Source organism: Macrotis lagotis, chromosome 2, assembly GCF_037893015.1.
Source record: "Macrotis lagotis isolate mMagLag1 chromosome 2, bilby.v1.9.chrom.fasta, whole genome shotgun sequence".
NCBI classification, from domain to species: domain Eukaryota; kingdom Metazoa; phylum Chordata; class Mammalia; order Peramelemorphia; family Peramelidae; genus Macrotis; species Macrotis lagotis.
The window spans coordinates 33,666,592-33,684,914 of NC_133659.1; the positions used below are offsets into that span (position 1 = coordinate 33,666,592).

The following is an 18,323-nucleotide window of genomic DNA, read 5'->3' on the forward strand; positions in this document are numbered from 1 at the left end:
TACAGAGGGGACTTTCTCTCTGAAGTGAGAAGAGGCAGGGCCCACTGCTGGTGAAAAGGGAGTAAAAGAATGGTGTCGTTAATCTTTTTAATTTATTTTCCTGCTCGACCATGGGAAGTCTGTAGGCAGCCTCTGTTACCCAATTAAAATACAGATTAATATAAAAACAGTTTCCAGAGTATAAAATAGAGTGGCCCTGGCCCTCTACTTCTTTAAGATTTCGCCTAATAATGACTTGATGAACTCTAGGTGCCCGCCTGGAGGAGGGAGCCAGCAACAATGGAGGCGCAGTGCGGCACGGCAGCCTGTTCTGCCCTCGCAGAGTCAGGTGTTCTTTAAATACAAGAGAGCTCAATGGCTGTTTGATTTTGAATTCTCTGCCTGCTCCCTGGCTCAAGTCCCTTCCCGGGCCTGCTGAGTATTGTAGGTCTTAGTTCTGCTCAACTAGTTCTCCTTTTTTTCCCCTCTTTGTTTTTAAAGAGGATGTCCTGGGAGAGGACCAGGATGAATTCTCCTTAGAAATAAAGAAGACATGGAGACAGAATAGGTTCAGACTTTTCAAAAGAAGGTAGAATGGGCCAGAGCCCCACATTTGTTCTTGGACCTGCACCTACATGGTCACAGCCACACAGGCAGTACCCCCTTGCCAGGGCAGGGGTAGGAGGCAGGGCTGTGGGAGCTCAGCTCCAGGGCCTCTGCCAGGGTTGGGCTGAGAGCTCCAGGGAGCATTGACCATCAGCAACAGTGAAGGGTCTCCTGTGCCTAAGGAGATGGGCACAAGGGGAGAAAACCACAGGTTCTTTGCCATAAGACCATATGGTCTTATGGAGGGGAGAGGCTATGTCTGCACACGAGTGAGATCCAGAGAGTGGAGGAGGCTGGAGCACTTTCATTTGGGGGAGGCTTCCTGGAGGAGGTGGTCATTGAGGGAGACTTTGAAGGATGAAAAGTGCTGGGCAGAGCAGGAGTCAGAACTGGAACATGGGCCATCTCAAGGTGGACTGCTGCCAGATTGTGAATGGGAGGTAGTGGGGAACCACAGTAGAGGGAAGTCAGCCCTCCTAAGGCCTGTGCTCCTGTGGTGGGGTTGCTACCTAGAATGGGCTTCAGTCTGCTGTTTTTTTCTCTCCTTCCAGCTGACTGGGATCATTCAAGGCATGGTGGATGGCCAGCCGAGTCTCCAGCAGGTGCTTGAGGTAGGTCTGGTGACCCTTCCTTCCTGTCCTCCAACCTCTCTTCCTCTTTCCTCCCCTCTGGGGCTTTGATTGCAAGTTTGGCTTCATTTTAGAATGCCATTCACTGTCATGCTGCCAGGACGGGGTTCCTCGGGGGCAGCTACTCCAATCAGGCTTCTTAACAAGAGGGCTGAACTTCACCAGGGACTGATCACCACTCACACCCGGGACCTCTGGGGGTCTCCCTGGGGGAAGGGGGGTCCTGCCAACTGCCATCTCCTCCTCTTCCTCTTCCTTTTCTTCTTCCTGTTTCTCTCCCTCTTCCTTCCCCTCTCTTCTCCACACTGTCCCCTTCTTCCCCTCATCCTCCTCTCCTTCTTTCCCTTTCCCTTTTTCTCCTCTTCTGCTTCTCCTTACCTTCTTCTTTCCTTCCTCTCCTCTCCGCACTGTCACCTTCTCCCCTTCCTTCTCTTCTCATGCTCTTCATCCCCTGCTCCTTCCTCCCCTTCTTCCTCCTCCCTTTCCCCTTTTTCTCCTCCTCCTCTTCCTCTCATCACCTTTTTCTTTCCCCTCCTCTCTTCTCCATACTGTCCCCTTTCTTCCCCTTCCTCCCTCTTCTTCCCTCCTCTCTTCCCCTCCCCCCTCAGGTGAGCTTCCAGCTGAGCAGACATCTGTCCTTTAGCCCCTAGTGGGTTTGGGGCTTTGTTTTTGTTTAGCTGTAAATGTTGGCTTCTTGTGGCTTCATTAACTGCGCAGCCTCGGCCTGGGTCCTCCTGGAGGCCGGCTTTGTTTGCTCTCAGCTCCTCCAGGAGGATGGCCGGCCGGCACCTCCTCCCCAGCCTGGGCTGTCTGCTGGCGGCCGGGGAGGCACGGGGCCTGTCAGGGTGTGCAGGCAGCACAGGGTAATGATTCCTAATCAGAATAATTATAACAATTGCCTGTGTGAGGGAAATCAAATTAAAGGCTTTCGAGGCCTTGGCGGAGGCCACACTTCTAGGATGGGCTCGCTCCTCAGGGAGCAGGGAAAGGTTACGGCGGCTGTTCTTGTGCTTCCATCCTTTGAGGAATAAGGCAGTGGTGCTGCAGCGGCTCCTGGGCTTCCTACCATCCTTCTGTCCTGGCCTGGGGACCCAATAATCCTCATTCTGAATGGCTCTTGGCCGCCCCATCCATGTGGCTTCTCTGCCAGTGTCTGGTCTCTTGGTGGATGGGGTGGATGCAGAGAAGAGGGTGGGGGCTTTCTCTTAACCAGAACTGTGTGGGTGCAAGGGAAACTGCCCCCTGACGTGCTATGGATCATGCTAGGACTGGGCCTCGGGCTCCAGCAGGGTGCAGTCCAGTTACAGGACCTGCTTACTGCAGGGGTTGGGAGGGCTTTAGCCCTTTTGGACAATATTGGACATAAACATGGCTTCTGGGCACTAGGAAAGCCCAGGGAAGGGAGCCTCATGCTGTATTCAAAGGATGGAAATTTGTTTGAAAGGACCAGCCACGGAGAATCATAGGTCCCACTGAGAAGGTGTGAAGGACTCGAGTGGAGTGTGCAGAGAACTGTATGTCCCTACTCCAAGGAAGGTGTGCTAAGTCAGTGTTACATGGCACCTGCTGGCAACCAGAGCCAACTCACACTTAGTGCAGAATTGCTGGATCCTAAAAGTTTGTGACCTGTGTGCCAGGAACCTTGTCGAACACCACTCCCAGAGATGGATTTGAGGCTTCCTTGGCTGTGGACCCACACCAGCCATGCAGTTATGTGTCACCCACCATGCTCCAGCACTCTGTTGAGTACAGCTTACAAATAGGATCTCATGATCCTCAAACAGCTGTGGGAAGCATTTTGCAGTGGAGGAAACTGAGACAGATGGGGAGGTGGAGGCTGGAGGGGGGGATGAAAAGACTAAAGTATTGCTGCAGGGAGTGGATTAGGGAGGTACCATCCTTCACCCCCTGACTGCAGAGAGGGCCCAGCAAAGATTACAGAGCTCACATTCATGGTGGATCCCATCAGCTGGCTTCCTTGTTTTTCCTAGATGGACCCAGCAGAACATTGACCAGGGGTTATGGTGGTGGTTGGTGGGAGCAATCCAAGGCTAAACTTTGCTAGGCAAGATCAACAACAGAATAAGAGGGTAAAGGTTCCAAGAAAAGAAGACTTCTAGTTCCCCAAGGTCTAATGGGTAAATGAGGAGGGTGTAGCCAGTAGCAAGGTTTGGAAATGCAGGCCAGGGGAACGTGGGGAATGAGGAGGAATGGTGATCCAAGAAGGAGCCCTCAGAGTTTGTAAGCTTGGAGGTGGTGCCTCTGTGGGGGATGGCCAGGTTGAGTTCAGTGATTTCAGTGTAGCCAGGTTGGTACATGTTGTTTCTACTAGAACAGTGGTAATAGCTACGTTACTCTTTATGTACTCTACACACATTATCTTATTAATCCTCATCTCTCCATGTAAGGGAGATGCCATTATTTTCTTGTAAAGAGAAGGAAACTGAAGCAGGCTGAATTTGAGTGGCTTGCTTGGTGATGTGTGTCCAGTAGGTGTCTAAGGCAGTAAGGTTCTTGGGGGGGGGGGGTCTACCCTTCATGTTACCCGTTTGCCTCTGAGGCACGGACCTTGGGGGACTGTGCAGGCCCAGCAGAGGTGGAGGGTGGGAAGGCCATTTACACTTTGCCTTTTCTAGGCCAAGATTATTCCCCTTGGAAGTGGAAAGAGAGGCAGTGAGGCTTTCATGAGGATGGAACTGCTCGTGGCTTTTGGGTCTGGTCATTCATTCAATTCTGAGTTTTCCCCACTGCAGGATTTGTTCAAGTTGCATTTTGTTCTTTATATTGCAGTCCTTTCCCATTTCCTCCCCACTGCTCAGCCTGCTCTCCAGCTCTCCCTCATAACCAGGAAAACTATTGGTAAAACCATGGATCTGTGACTTTCAGGCACTACCACCATCCTTAGCCAGGGTTTGGGTCATCTTGGTCTTGTCTGTTATCTAGGCACAGCTTCTCAGTGGGTCCCCAAGCTCCAGCATCACATCCTAGTGGCTGTACCAGAATAGCTAGTCTAGGGTGCCTGGCCTTGGGTGACAGATCTTCTGGATATAGGTCTAGAATTGGAATTGTTGGGTCAAAGATTATGATCAGTTTTATTGCTCTTTGGGCATAGTTCCATATTGCTCTCCAGAATGGTCAGATTAGTTCACAACTCCACCAGCAATGCATCAATGTCCCAATCCTCCCACCACCTCTCCACTAATCTGGATATCTCTCTCTCTCGCTCTCTCTCCCTCTCTCTCTCCCTCCCTCCCTCCCTCCTCCCCCCTTCCCCCCCTCCCTTTTCTCCTCTGTATAGTCTTTCACTGATCTGCAGGTTACCCATGCCAGCTCTCTCAGTGCAGTCATCTGTCCATCTGGCTGACTTGACTAGGGGCTCATCAAGGTTAGCAAGGTGCCATCTTGCTGACAGTTTGCTTCACCTAAAACAGTTTTAGTTAGACTTTTAGTGCTGTCTCTTGTTTTTCCATCACCTAGATTTTCCCATATGCTTCTGCCTTTATCATAAAGAATTTTCTTTTACAGACAGAACAAGGAAAAAGAGGGAGAGCAGGTCTGATGTCATTTGCAATGTTCTGACCTGCAAGGTAGTTTGTGGGGAGGGGAGAATCTTCTTTCTGGAACCTCCTGAGGCCATGCCTGTTCTTCCTTACTTCACCATTTTGGTTGTTTTGTGGTCAGGGTTCTTCCACTGATATTGTTGAAGTCCTTTGTCGACTGATTTCTCAGCTCTGCTTACTTCACTCTGCACCTGGTCATGGAAGTCCTTTCTGGCTTCTCTGCCTCCCTCCTGGTTGTTGTTTCTTAGAGCACTCTGATACCCCATTGCCCCCACCCCAAGACTGGCCTGCCCTTCCCCTCCCCAGACAGTGAGCATCCACCTTGTCTCTGGTCTGAAGCCAGCATCCCTTTATTAAGTACTTACTTAGTAAAGAATCATTTCCTTTGACATCTTAAGAATTCCACTCCTGAAAAGTTTTTATCTTTCCTGTGCCAGCATATCTTATGGGATTTGAATCTGTGGCATGCTATCTCTTCTTGCCCTTTGAAACATGCTCCCCCCCCTAATCTGGGCCCATTCCGGGGTCACTTCCCCAAGGGCTCCCATCTTTTGCACTGTGGAAACTAACTTCTCTTCTGGTCAGTGCTAGGTCGAGCTCAGTGATCTTTAGTGTTTGAATCCTGGTTTGGGCTTCTAAAAAGTTCTCTTTGCTGCCCTCTGAGTCATATGACTCGGGGGATGGTCACCCAATTGATCAAGCCTGAGGACATTGTCTGGCTGCTTGGGTTCCTGGTCCCCCCCCCCCCAGTCCCTAGTACAGTCTGTTTTAGCCCCACAGATTCTTCCTCCACAAACTCTCCTGAACTCCCTTCAGTCTGGGACCAGCCCCTGTCTCCAGAGGACTTCCCCTCACTCCATGCTGCTCTGCTTAGATGAAGAGACATCTTCCAGGTCTGTGGCCTCCCCTTACCTTTGCATCTTAGCTTCTTCACATCTCATTGGGGTTTGGCTCATGGACCACCATCTCCAGGAGGCCTTTCTTCCCCTCCCCATCTTCCCCTTCAGTTATTGCAACCATACCCAAAAGCTGCTGGGAGGGCCAAGACTGTGCTGGTCTTGTCTTGGTAACCCATCACCTCATATTGAGCCTGGTACATGTTAGGGCATTGATAAATACTGGTGGGGTTGAAGTGAATTTCACTCTCTAGCCCTCTTACTGGTTAGGATTCCCTTCTCACCATCCAAATTCTTTCTCTTTGTTTTTTTTGCTGAAGTCCCCCTCCAACAATACCTTTCTCCATTTGGGGGGATCCCTCAGTTCTCCCTGATAACCTAGAGAGAGAAATGGTCTCTTAGCCTCTGTCCAGTCCTCTTTTTGACTTCCAGAACAGACCCTTGCCTTAGGAGTTCTGCCAGGCTTACCTGTATAGGTTGCTGAGTCTCAGCAGGCATCATCTTAGGGTCTTAGTCTTAGATTGGGTAGGGAGCCAAGAGATCCTTGGCTTCAGCTGAGACAAAACTGAGGCATAAAGTGCCCCATCCAGAGCGATAAACTAAGTGTATAATAGAGCTGGGGTTTGTCCTCCTTTTTCTACGAACTTCTTGGTGTGGAGGGCAGTGGATCCTGCCATTCCATGGGTAGGTAGCCTTTGTAGGTAGTGAGGTCTCCATCATGGGAGAGCTTCAGAAGAGGATGATCATGTGTCAAGTAGGTCTGAATGAGATTTGGGTTCAGGTGTCAGGTATCTCTGGGGCTCTTTCAGCTGTAGACTTGCAGTGGAAGGAGCCCTGGATTGTCATCAAAGTCCTAAGGGAGAGTCCTGGCTTTTCCATGCTTACGTGCAGGTAATTTCTTCTCTCCAGGTCTTGGTTAAACATTGGTAAAATGCCAGTAATAAGGCAAGAGTGGGAAAACCTAGGCCTCGGACTGCCTTGGAACTTTGACCTACCTGACTTAATTGTGCTTGGCCTTCTAGGGCCATTCTTCCTCGGAGTGGTCTGAGGGCTGAACTCAGTTCCCAGAGGGATTCTGTTCACCTCCTGCCCCAACAGTCATCTGGTAGACTGGTCTGCCGCCCAGTGGTGGTGGAAGGTGATTAGATCACCACAGCTGAGGTCAGTCCCTGGCTCACTGTCCCCCTGTCTCCTCCTAGACTCTGCTCCAATTCCAGCCATGACCAGATGTCTGGGCATTTGACTTCCTATCCCAACTCATTTGCTGAGCTTATTACCTTAATCCTATTCTGGGGGGCATGTCCTATCCTTGGCCCCTGGAGGTCAGTGGACCAAGGGGCTACCCCCTGCAAGGCCTAACTGGCACCAGCTTCCAGGAGTGCTGACCAAGGAAATCTTGACCTGAAAAGGGGTGGGGTACTTCTGGAGTAGAACTGAACCAGAGTAGCCCAGTTCTACTCTGGGCACAGGCCTGGGTGGTCTTGACATTTTGGTCAGTCTTTGGCCAGAGTTGGAAAGGGAACAACTTGGGGATGACTCACTCCCTTCCAAGCCCATGCTCTTAGTACACAGGTTAAGGTAGGGGTGGAGAATGAGATCCTTTTCAGACTGTCCTTCTCCCAGCTAGTCTTCATACTCTTCTCCATCATTGTGTCTACTGCCCTGATCAGGCCTTCCTAGCTCTAAGGAGGAAGAGTGGTTTTTGTTGGATTTGGACTGGCAGGGAGCTGGCAGGGATGTGATCATCTTTGACTCACATGTGCATTCTGCTTTTTAAAAATTGTGTGTGTATGAGAGAGAGAGAGAGAGAGAGAGGGAGAGGTTGTGTGTGTGTGTGTGTGTGTGTGTGTGTGTGTGTGAGAGAGAGTGAGTGTGTGTATGAGAGAGCGAATGTGCATGTGTGAGTGTGTAGTCATGGTATCATGGAAAGAATATGGGTCAGAGAACCTGGGTCTGGGTCTTGATTCCTAATAATGCCTTCTTGCCATGGAAATTTGGCCAAGTCACAATCACTTTAATTTTGTGGTCTAGGGGTGGCTAGATGGTGCAGTGAATAGAGTACCAGCCTTGGAGTCAGGAGTACCTAGGTTCAAATCTGACCTCAGACACTTAATAATTACCTAGCCGTGTGGTCTTGGGCAAGCCACTTAACCCCATTGCCTTGAAAAATCTAAAAATAAATAAAATAAATAAAATTTTAAAAAATTAAAAATAAAAATAATAATTTTGTGGTCTATAGAATGGGCATAAGGGCGGCTAGGTGGCGTAGTGGATAAAACACCAGCCTTGGAGTCAGGAATACCTGGGTTCAAATCCGGTCTCAGACAATAATTACCTGTGTGGCCTTGGGCAAGCCACTTAACCCCGTTTGCCTTGCAAAAACCTAAAAAAATAAAAAAAAATAAAGTGGGCATAAAATCACTTGAGAGTCAGCCCACTGAACATCAGCTGTGTGCTGAGGGCACATCAGAAGACAAAGGGCAATGTAATGGGAGCAGCAGCATGCAAAGTAGTATCAGGGTAGATGCAAGATAACTGGAAGGCAGTCTCAGAAGTGAGACTGGGGAAGGTGCTAGTGAAAGATGGAGTTTTAGCTGAGACTTGCAGAAAGTCTAAGACTACCCAGAGGCAGAGACCAGGAGGGAGAGTTTGTCAGAGTCCAGAGATAGGGTTTTATTTGGGGAGGCCGATGTTATTGGGTGGATGAATGCATGGAGGAGGCCAGAGCCAGAGGACTTCATAATTGAACCTGAAGGTCACAGGGAGCCACTGGAACTTACTGAGAGGGGGGTGGGGTGAACTGACATGATCAGACTTGAGTTTGATAGGGGAGGGGAGGGGAGGGTGGATTGGAGAGAGAGAGGAGAGACTTGAGACATTGAGACCCACCAGTAAGTTATTGGAAAAGTCCAGGCACGAGGTAATGAGGACCTACAGATCTACTTGACAGACCGTGCTGTCTGCATTGTCAGAGGAGGGAAGAGGCCATATGTGAGAGATGCTACAAAGGTAGAAAAGACAAGACTTGGCAGCTGATTCGATATGGGTGTGTTTGTGTGTGTGTGTGTAAGTGTAATGAGGAGTTATGAGCCTGGATGACTGGGAGAATGGCAATAAACTCAACAGTAACAGGAAATAAAGAAGAGAAGATTTGAGGGAAAAGATAATGAGTTCAGTTTTGGATGTTTGAGTTTATGGGACATCTAGTTCGAGATGCCCAACATGCATTTGGAGATTGGGGGTCAGGAGATTAAGACTGGAGAAGTAAATCTGAGTCATCTATCTAGAAGGGATAGCTGAAATCACAGTAGGGAGAAAAGAAAGGGGTCTATGGCAGATGATCCACAAGTCATTTGGATAAGATCTAGCAAAGAAAAATGAGGAACAGTCAGAAAGGAGGAGACTGGGGAGAATGCCAGAAGACAGCAGTATCATCACAACCTAGAAATGGGAGTATCTAGAAAAGAGTGATCAACAGTGTCAAAAGCTGCAGAGAGATCAAGAAGGGTGAGGATGGAGAAAAGACCATTGGATTTGGCAGCTAAGAGATCATTAGTAACTTTGGAAAGAGCAGTTTTGGTTGAATGATGAGGTCAGAAGCCCAACTGCTGAAGAGAGTGAGATGGAAGAGCAGATAGCAGCCCCTCTCTGGCCCTCTTAAGGAGTTTAGCCAAAGGAGATGAGAAATGGGATGAAGGCAGGCAGGGGCACCTTGAGGTGAGATCCTCAGGATGGGCACATTTATAGACAGGTAGGAATTCCACACAGATAGAATTCAAGTGTGTGGGGGGTGATAGTGTGCTGGAGGATAATAGGGCAGAGTAAGGTCATCTGGACAGGGAGAAGAGAATCATTTTTTGTATTTATTCCCCAATGCTTGGGAGAGTATCTGATACACAGGAGCAACAAATAAAAGCTTGGTGATTGGTTGCTGAAAATCCTGGGATGGAAAAATCCCATTTCTGGACCTTGTCCTACTCAACTATGTTATCATTGATTTGTCTGAAGACAGGAAGAAACCTGTTTGTACAATATGGAGAGGGCTAAAGTTTAGAGGGACTGCTGCCACTTTGTATGATAGTCAGAATCTAGGAAAATCTCAATGGTAACAAAGATGGTTTAAAATGAAACTAATAGTGATAAGTTCTCTACTTGGGTTCAGAAAGTTATTTATGCCAATAATAGCATTATTACTTCATGGCAATTCAGGTGTGAGAGGTAGAAAGCTCTACATCTAGTCACACAACTAGATACTGTAAAGAAGCTAGGATATTGGAAGAACTTGAATTCTGCAGAAGATTTTGGAAGCCACAGTCCAAGAACAGGTCTAGAAGCAAAGACTGTGGTTTCAGAAGGCACAGTGTTGGGCAGCAAGCAAGAGCTCCTCACTCAGGGATATGGTGGCCTCGAGCTCTCTCTTACCTAACCTTAATTCTTGGATGGATATTGTTGCAGTCAAACTGGGAAAGGCCTAGCTTTGAAAGACCAAGGTCTCTCGCTGCATCCAGGGCCGTTTTTTGCTCTGGAGGAGAAAGTGAGGCTGGTGACTTAGCACAGTACCCATGTCTTTCAAATCCAAGTCCCCTGCATGGCATGGCGCCACCTTCCTGATATCATGGACTTCTTTGAAAACAAAGGACAAAGATCAATCATTTAATCTCTTAGATTTTTGTAAGTTAAGACCCACGACTGGATCATGGTCCTAGAAGGCTATATTCCAAAGACACAGAAAAGGCCAAAGGGAGGGTGAGGTCACATTGTATGTTAAGGAGGAATACTCAAGGGGATGGATGGGAGGGCTGACCTGGAAGTGACAGCTCAGGAGGATCCAAGAGGTGATGTTGAGCCAGTGCCAGTATTGTGGGCCCAGGCCCTCAGGGCTGTCAGGGCTCTGAGGGGAAGGTGTCATGGAATGGTGGCTACTTTGCTACCAGTTGGAATGACATCTGCAGAATGTGATAATAATTTGGGACTCAGTGGCTAGTGTCTAACTAGCCAGGACCCTGGATGACATTGATTTGATGGTGCCCAGTCAGATGTTGCCAGAGTGGAGTTTGGGAAGTTTCACTCAACCCATAGGATAGCTACCTCTTATGAGTAGCTGTGACCACCATCAGAAGAGCTGCCTGTAGATCCAGTTCCAGTAGATAGTTTGCAGCATTGTGGTCTGCACTAGGCATCAGTTTTCCTTGGTCAGTCTAGCACAAATGGCTCTCCTCAGACATCATCTTGGAGATAGAGTCAAAATGGCAGACTAAGAAGGACCATTTTTTCTTTTAATTTATATATATATATATATATATAATTTTTATTTTTTAACCCCAGCTTACATGCAAAAGCAAGTTTTAACATTTACTTCTAAAATCTTCAGTTCCAAATTCTCTTCCTTCCTCCTACCCCACTACTCCCATTGAGAAAGCAAGTTACTTGGTGTAGGTTGAAAATGTGTGGCTATGAAAAACATTACTACAAAAGTCATGTTTTAAAAGTAAACATTACACACACACAGACACACACATACACTCACAAAGAATGAGAAACCTCAAGAAAAATAAAGTGAGGGGGAAAAAAAGTATGCTTCAGTCTGTATTCAGACACCATCAGTTCTGTCTTTGGAATGGGTAGCATTCTTTATCATAATACCATCAGAGAAACTGCTTCAATATTTTTTTCCCACAGTTGCTAGTGCTAGCTGTATTTCCTTCCATCCTATGCCTCCCCACTCCCATTTATTCTGTTCTCTCTCTCCTTTTACCCTGTTCCTCCTCAAAAGTGTGTTGCATCTAACTACCCTTTCCTACAATCTTCCCATTTTTCTATCACCTACACCGCCTCCCCCTCCCCTTTCCCTTTTATCTCACCCCTTTCCTCTCCTTTTTTCCTCTAGGGTAAGATAGATTCTATACCCAATTGAGTGTGTATGTTATTCCTTCTCTGAGCCATTTCTGAAGAGTAAGGCTTACTCATTCCCCCTTATCTTCACCTTTCCATTCCACTGCAAAAGCTTTTCCTTACCTCTTTTGTATGAAATAACTTAACCCCATTCTACCTCTCCTATCCCTATCTCTCTCATTAACTCATCATAATAATATACCTTCATATTCAGCTCCCTTCTTTGCCTTGTCTATATATGCTCCTTCTAACTACTCTAATAAATGAGAAGGTTCATGCAAGTTATCAGTTTCATCTTCCAATGCAGGAATACATGCGATTCAACATCATTAAATCCCTCTTAATTTGCCCTTATCATCCAACCTCTTTATGCTTTACCTGAGTCCTGTACTTGAAGATCAAACTTTCTGGTTAGCTCTGGGTCATTCAACAGGAAAGTTTGGAAGTTCCTTATTTCATTGACCATTTTTTCCCCAGAAAGAAGATGTTCAGTTTTGCTGGGTAATTGATTCTTGATCCCAAGATCTTTTGTTGTATGAAGTATCATGTTCTAAGCCCTACAAGCCCTTAATGTAGATTCCACTAATCCTTTGTAATCCTGACTATAGCTCCATGATACTTGAATTGTTTCTTTCTGGCTGCTTGTAAAATTTTCTCTTTGTCTGGGAATTCCCTTCCTTGGAATTTGGCTGTAATATTCTTGGCAGTTTTCATTTTGGGATCTCTTTTAGGAGGTGATCCGGGGGGGAGGGCGGTATTCTTTCAATTTCTGTTTTACCCTCTGCTTCTAAGATATCAGGGCAGTTTTCCTGAATTATTTCTTAAAAAATGAAGTCTAGGCTCTTCTTTTAGTCATGACTTTCAGATATCCCAATAATTTTAAATTATCTCTTCTGGATCTGTTTTCTAGGTCAGTTGTTTTTTACAATGAGATATTTTTACATTTTCTTCTTTTGTTTCATTCTTTTGATTTTGTTTTATTATTTCTTGATTTCTCACAAAGTTTTCTTATTCACCTTTTCCATATGGCCAATTCTGCTTTTTAAGACATTCTTTTCCTCATTGACCTTTTGGACTGCTTTTTCCATCTGGCTCAAACTGATTTTTAAGATATTTTCTTCAATATTTTCTTGGTATGTCCTTCACCTAGCTCAAGATCTTCCCATATCATTCATTTCTCTAACCAATTTTTCCTCCACCTACCTTACTTGATATTAAAATCTTTTTTAAGTTCTTCCATAGTCTGAGACCAATTCATATTTTTCTTGGAGGCTTTGGATTCAGAAGCTTTTTACTTTGTTATGTTCTGAGTGTGTATTTTGATCCTTCATAGGACCAAAGTAATTGTCTGTGGTCGAATCTTTTTCTTCTTCTGTTGTTTGCTCTTTCCGCCAGCCTATGATTTGATTTTTAACTCTTTTTTAAGGTGGGGTTCTGTTTCCAGGGTGAAGGATGCACTTTCCAAAGCTTTTGAGGGCTTTTGGAGCTGTTTTTAAGGATACTCCCAGGGACTCCAGTGTCTTAGGAGAGGCTCTGACTGCTCTCCTGGCCTGTCTCTAGTTTGTGGATGACCATAAGCACTCCCCTGTGCTCTGGACTGTGAGGAGGGTCCCTGCTCTGCTACAGGCTGTGGGCTCTGATGTGCTTCTGCTACTTATCCTGAGACTGGGACCCCAGACTGTGACGCAGATCTGAGTATGGATGAAACAAGAGAGTCCTGCCTCAGGTATAACAAAGAGACTTCTGCAATCTCTCCCAACCCCCTTACTGTCCATGGACTGAGCATCCTGGAAGCACCAGCCGGATGGTTTCTTGCTGAATGGTTCCCCGGGGCTGTTCCTGGCCCCCTGGACCTGGGTCTGTGCTGAGGCCTGCATTGGACTGGGTTCCACTCTTACTCTGGTGTGGCAGAGTTTTCCTGCTGATCTTCTAAGTTATCCTTGCCTATACTTGGGCTGAGAGGTCTGGAAACCACCCCTGCTCCCAGGGGTGATCTGTTCCTGGACGGCTGGAGCCAATTTTCTTTGTGACCAGGCTGTGCTGCAGGCCCTTTCTAACCCCTGTGTAACAGACCTTTCTCGCAGCTCTTCTAGCTATCTTGGGCTGGAAAACTTTCACTTAGTCTTTTGTGGGTTCCGCCATCCTAGAATTTGATTAGAGTCATTATGTAAAAGTATTTGGAGTTGTCTGGAGAGCTTGGTGGAGTCCCTACCTTCACTCTGCCATCTTGGCTCTGCCCCTCTAAAAAGGATCTTTGTGTCCAACATGGGTCCTCCTCAATGACCTGGAAAATGTACCAGCCTGTCTTCTGATCAGCAAAGTTAAAAAAAAAAAGTCACAGTGACTCATTTCTTCAGCCCAAGGCAGCTAGGGAGACAGAAAGGTCTGCTAACCCTGGAGATAGAGTTGCTAGGAGTGTGAATTGTGCCAGCAACATGGAGCATTCCAGCTCTAAGGGACTGAAAGTTGGCCAAGTAGGCAGGGTGCCAGGGCAAGAAGCACTGGGTCAGAAAGAAATACCAGGGGATCCCTGAACTAGCACCGAATGCAGGTAATGGTGCCATCTGGCACTTCTGTCTAGGGAGAAGAGGCATGATCCTGATCCACTGTGGGCCCTCACTAGGTTCTGAGCAAGGAACAAGTTCCAGAAATATAGTTATATGGCTCTGAGCCCAAGAGAATAATAGTGACTTAATTCTAGCCTTTAACCCAATGCATAAGCCTATAAGTGGAATAACCAGGGCAGGAGTCCCACATCAAAGTGGAGCCAGGGGTTCAGTCATTCTGATCCAACCTACAGAACTTCCCATCTGCCTATCAGAGCCAGAATCTAGTATCTCTCTGCTGAAACTCAAAAATAATAAGCCAACAGACTCAAACCCAAGTCAGTAACTTATAGAACTTAACCAGGAGGTCAGGGAGCAGGCCTATCTCCAATCACACTGTTTTGAGAGCACTGAAAACTTGTAGATCTGCTCCCCCCCCCCCAGCCCCCAACTAAGATGTCAGACTTACCTGGTAGAAGTAAGAAGAGGCCACCACTAACAAAAGGTCATAATCAAGATATTAAGTTGGAAGAAGGAACCAAAAAAAGTAATCTAACCAAAAAGAAGTACTTTTTTGTGACTCAAGACAAACACAGAAGAGAATGATTTGAAAATATCTACAAGAAAATCTTCAAAGAAAGATGTGGATTGGACACTAAGTTCTGGTGGGGGGTGGAGAGAGAGAGAGAGAGAGAGAGAGAGAGAGAGAGAGAGAGAGAATGAGAATATGAGAATACAGTTTGGTAAAAGCATAAAACCTTACTGAAGAAAATAACTGCTTGAAAATTAGAATTGGCAGAGAACAAGTACAGTCCTGAGAGACTTCTATGGATAATGCTGTTCATATCAAGAGGAAAAAATTATGGAGTCTGAATGTAGAGCAAAACATATTGTGTTCATGTTTTAAAATTTTCTTTTTATGTCTTTTCTTTCTTAGGGTTTTTTTTTCTCTTCCCTTAGTTTGGTTTTTTTTTTTTTTTTTTTAGGTTTTTTGCAAGGCAAATGGGGTTAAGTGGCTTGCCCAAGGCCACACAGCTAGGTAATTATTAAGTGTCTGAGACCGGATTTGAACCCACATACTCCTGATTCCAGGGCCGGTGCTTTATCCACTGCTCCACCTAGCTGCCCCTCTTCCCTTAGTTCTAATTCCTCTTTCACAACATGACTAATATGGAAATATGTTAAACATGATTCCACATTCCAGATTAGTTGCCACCATGGGGAGAGGGGAGAAAGGAAGGGTGGTAGAAAAATGTGGAACTCATAAATTTGCAATTGGATGAATGTAATTGGAAAAATAAAATAAAATTTAAATTGGTAAAAAAAAAATCAGAATTGGCCAAATGGAAGTTAATACCTCTATTAGGCATCAAGAAATAATAAAAACAAAAATCACAAGACTTTGGAAAAAAATAGGAAAAAAGATTTAAATATCTCATAGGAAAAACAGCTAACCTGGAAAAGAGATTAAGGAGAAATAATATAAAAACATGAAGAACAACCAAAAAGTCTAGACATCATATTTCAAGAAGTAATAAAAGGAAACTCTCCAGCTTTCTTAGAAGCAGAGGGCATAGTACAAATTGAAAGATTTCAATGGTCACCTCCTTAAATAAATTTCTAAATGAAAATTTCCCTAGGAATACTATAGCCAAAGTCCTGAGCACCCAAATCAAGGAAAAATTAGAGTAGCCAGAAAGAAAATTCAGATACTAAGGATCCATAATCAGCATCACATAAGATTTAGCAGCCACAATATTTAAAGAACAGAGAGCGTGGAATGATTCTGCAAAGTAAAAAATCTAGGCTTACAATCAAGAATAACATTCTACCCAGAAAAACTGTATAAAATCCTTTAATGACATTGAGTATAATCCTTTAAACATTCCTAATGATGAACTGTGTAGAAACACAGGACCTAAGAGAAGCATAAAAGGAATGTTTACATTCTTAGAAAGAGAGAGAGAGTGTACATGTAAACCCTTAGAACTTTACTAGAGATCTTAGAGGGAGTCTAATAAGAAAGGACCTAGTGTCCAGATTCTATAGTATTTGGATGATCTCAAAAAAAAATAATGGAATGGTGGGGAAAAGGAATACACTGGGAGGGGGAGAGGGGAAGGAAGAAAAATGGATAAAATTATGTCACATAAATGAATTCCCTAAAGAAGCATTTATACAACTGAGGATGTAGGAAAAGCTGATGACTAACCTCACTGTCTTCTTAACTGGTCAGAGCAGGGAAGAAAATACACATTCATACAGAGTTGGATATGAGAAGTAGGGAAGTAGGAGGGAAGGTAGAATATGGGAGGCAGTAGTCAGAAGCAAAAAGACTCTTAAAAAGGGAAATAAAGGAAAAGTAGAAGCAAGTAGGATAGAGGGAATACACAATTAACAGTTATAGTAATCATAACTGAATATAAATGGGATGAACTCACCCATGAAAGAGGTCAGGGTAGCAGAATGGATTAGAAACAAGACTGCAATAATATGTTGTTTACAGATGCCATCTGAATGTGGATGTGTTTGCCCCATATGTTGGACACATTTTCCAAAGTCTTGTAGAAAGGGTAGCTGCCAGACCATGTATTTGCAAGTGGTGTATACTGTCCCATTTTAGCAATGCAGCTCTTTCCTAAATGTGGCCCTTTTCCTAAAAAATGTTTGAAGTAAAACCATACAGCAAAGAAAAAGAAAAGAAGCTTATTTGAAGAAACAAAGGGAGAAGGGAGAAGCATGGTTTAAGTGATAGAAGGGAGAAATAGAAGTGATTTTGTCATTGATCACCAGTACCAAAAGAAAATAGATGAGGAGTTGGGAAAATTGCTCAGAAGTATGGAATAGAATCAGGATATGGTACTGATGGGAGACTTGGGTTATCCAGGAATTTCCTGGAACTTTTCCCTAAAGCAGGGCTGCTAATAACTTCTTGACTTGCCTTAATGATAATTTATCCTTGGAAAGGTAGAGGAACCAATGAAGGTCTTGTCAGCAGGAAAATGGATTTGCCAGCCACTCATCTCTGAGGGTTCTTCCAACTTGGAGAGCCTTGAAATGAGTTATGCTTGCTCCAGTTCAACCCCAGCAGCTGTTCCCAAGAGTGGTCCAGTCTATACTTGGAGCCTGACCTGTTCCTGTGGTACCTTAGGATTCTGTGGTCTGCAGTGTTGACCTCCAGGGTTCCTTCAGTTTTGTATCTGGTCTCACTCTACAATCACAGATTTGGATCCTTTGGTTCTCTGTTGAAATGCTGTTGCACTGGCATGGCAGAAAGGTCTTAGCACCCATCTTTGGAATACTTAGATGCCAATTTCCAGACAACCAGACTATGATCCTGCTCAGGGCTTGGGTTAGGTGTTTGACATGGGAGAGGGCAAGACCTCAGCACCTTGGAGAGCTCAGGGAAGTTCTTAGTAGAATGGTAGGGTTGGAACATTAGGGATTACCTTGTTTTGGTCTTTGTATCCTTTGTATCCTTAACAACTGGTACATAGTAGGTGATCAATAAATAGTTCTAGGATTGACTTCCTGACACCTGCCAGGCAATGGGAATTTGAGCTTACTTTTGCCTTCAAAACATAGGTTGTGAGGTTCTTTTTTCCCTTGCTCTCTTTAGTCCTTGATGAAGAATTAATGAATTCTCAATCAGAGGTCCCTGTCCCTGTTCGACACCGTTTGGTTTAGCTCTAGCCCCAGGTCCCAGGCTTACTGTGGTATGCCACTGAGGCAATGAGGAGGGGGAAGAAGGCAGCCCTCGAGCCACAGCCCCAGGGAATGGCACTGTCCCCTACAGGAATTGCCTGCTTCCATTGACCCATTGTGTCCAAGACATTATTTTCTCTTGCTCTGTTTGTTCATCTGCTTCTGGCTACAGGTTCCTTTGTTCATATCAGAAAAAAAGTCCAATCTTTTCTCTTCTTGTGTACTTTCCAGAGGGTTGATGAATGGATGGCGAAGGAAGGTCTTCTCGACCCGAGCGTCAAGTCAATCTTTGTCACTTGTGGAGACTGGGACTTGAAAGTGATGTGAGTATGATAAGGGCAATCTAGCCCCAATTATGGGCTGATCCTGGGGGTGGGGGGGCTCCCCAGCAAGCCCTGGAGGAGTAAGCAGACTCAGCTGTAACTGGGCCCATTCTGTCCAGATCTTCCAGCCTTGCTCTTTCTAGCCTGGGAACAAGTTCTGTTACTGGCAGATCCTCAGGGGACCCAG

General features: G+C 45.5%; 1 protein-coding gene across 4 annotated transcripts in view; it reads left to right on the forward strand.

Moving 5' to 3' along the window:
* The window catches only part of ERI3 (ERI1 exoribonuclease family member 3), a 165,458-nt gene that overhangs the window by 47,685 nt on the left and 99,450 nt on the right, over positions 1–18,323 (forward strand). For all 4 annotated transcript variants that reach the window (XM_074221601.1, XM_074221604.1, XM_074221602.1 and 1 more), the window contains exons 4-5: positions 1,137–1,196; positions 18,045–18,136. In XM_074221601.1, the coding sequence (XP_074077702.1) occupies positions 1,137–1,196; positions 18,045–18,136 (152 nt within the window). The remainder of the gene's footprint in view (positions 1–1,136; positions 1,197–18,044; positions 18,137–18,323) is intronic.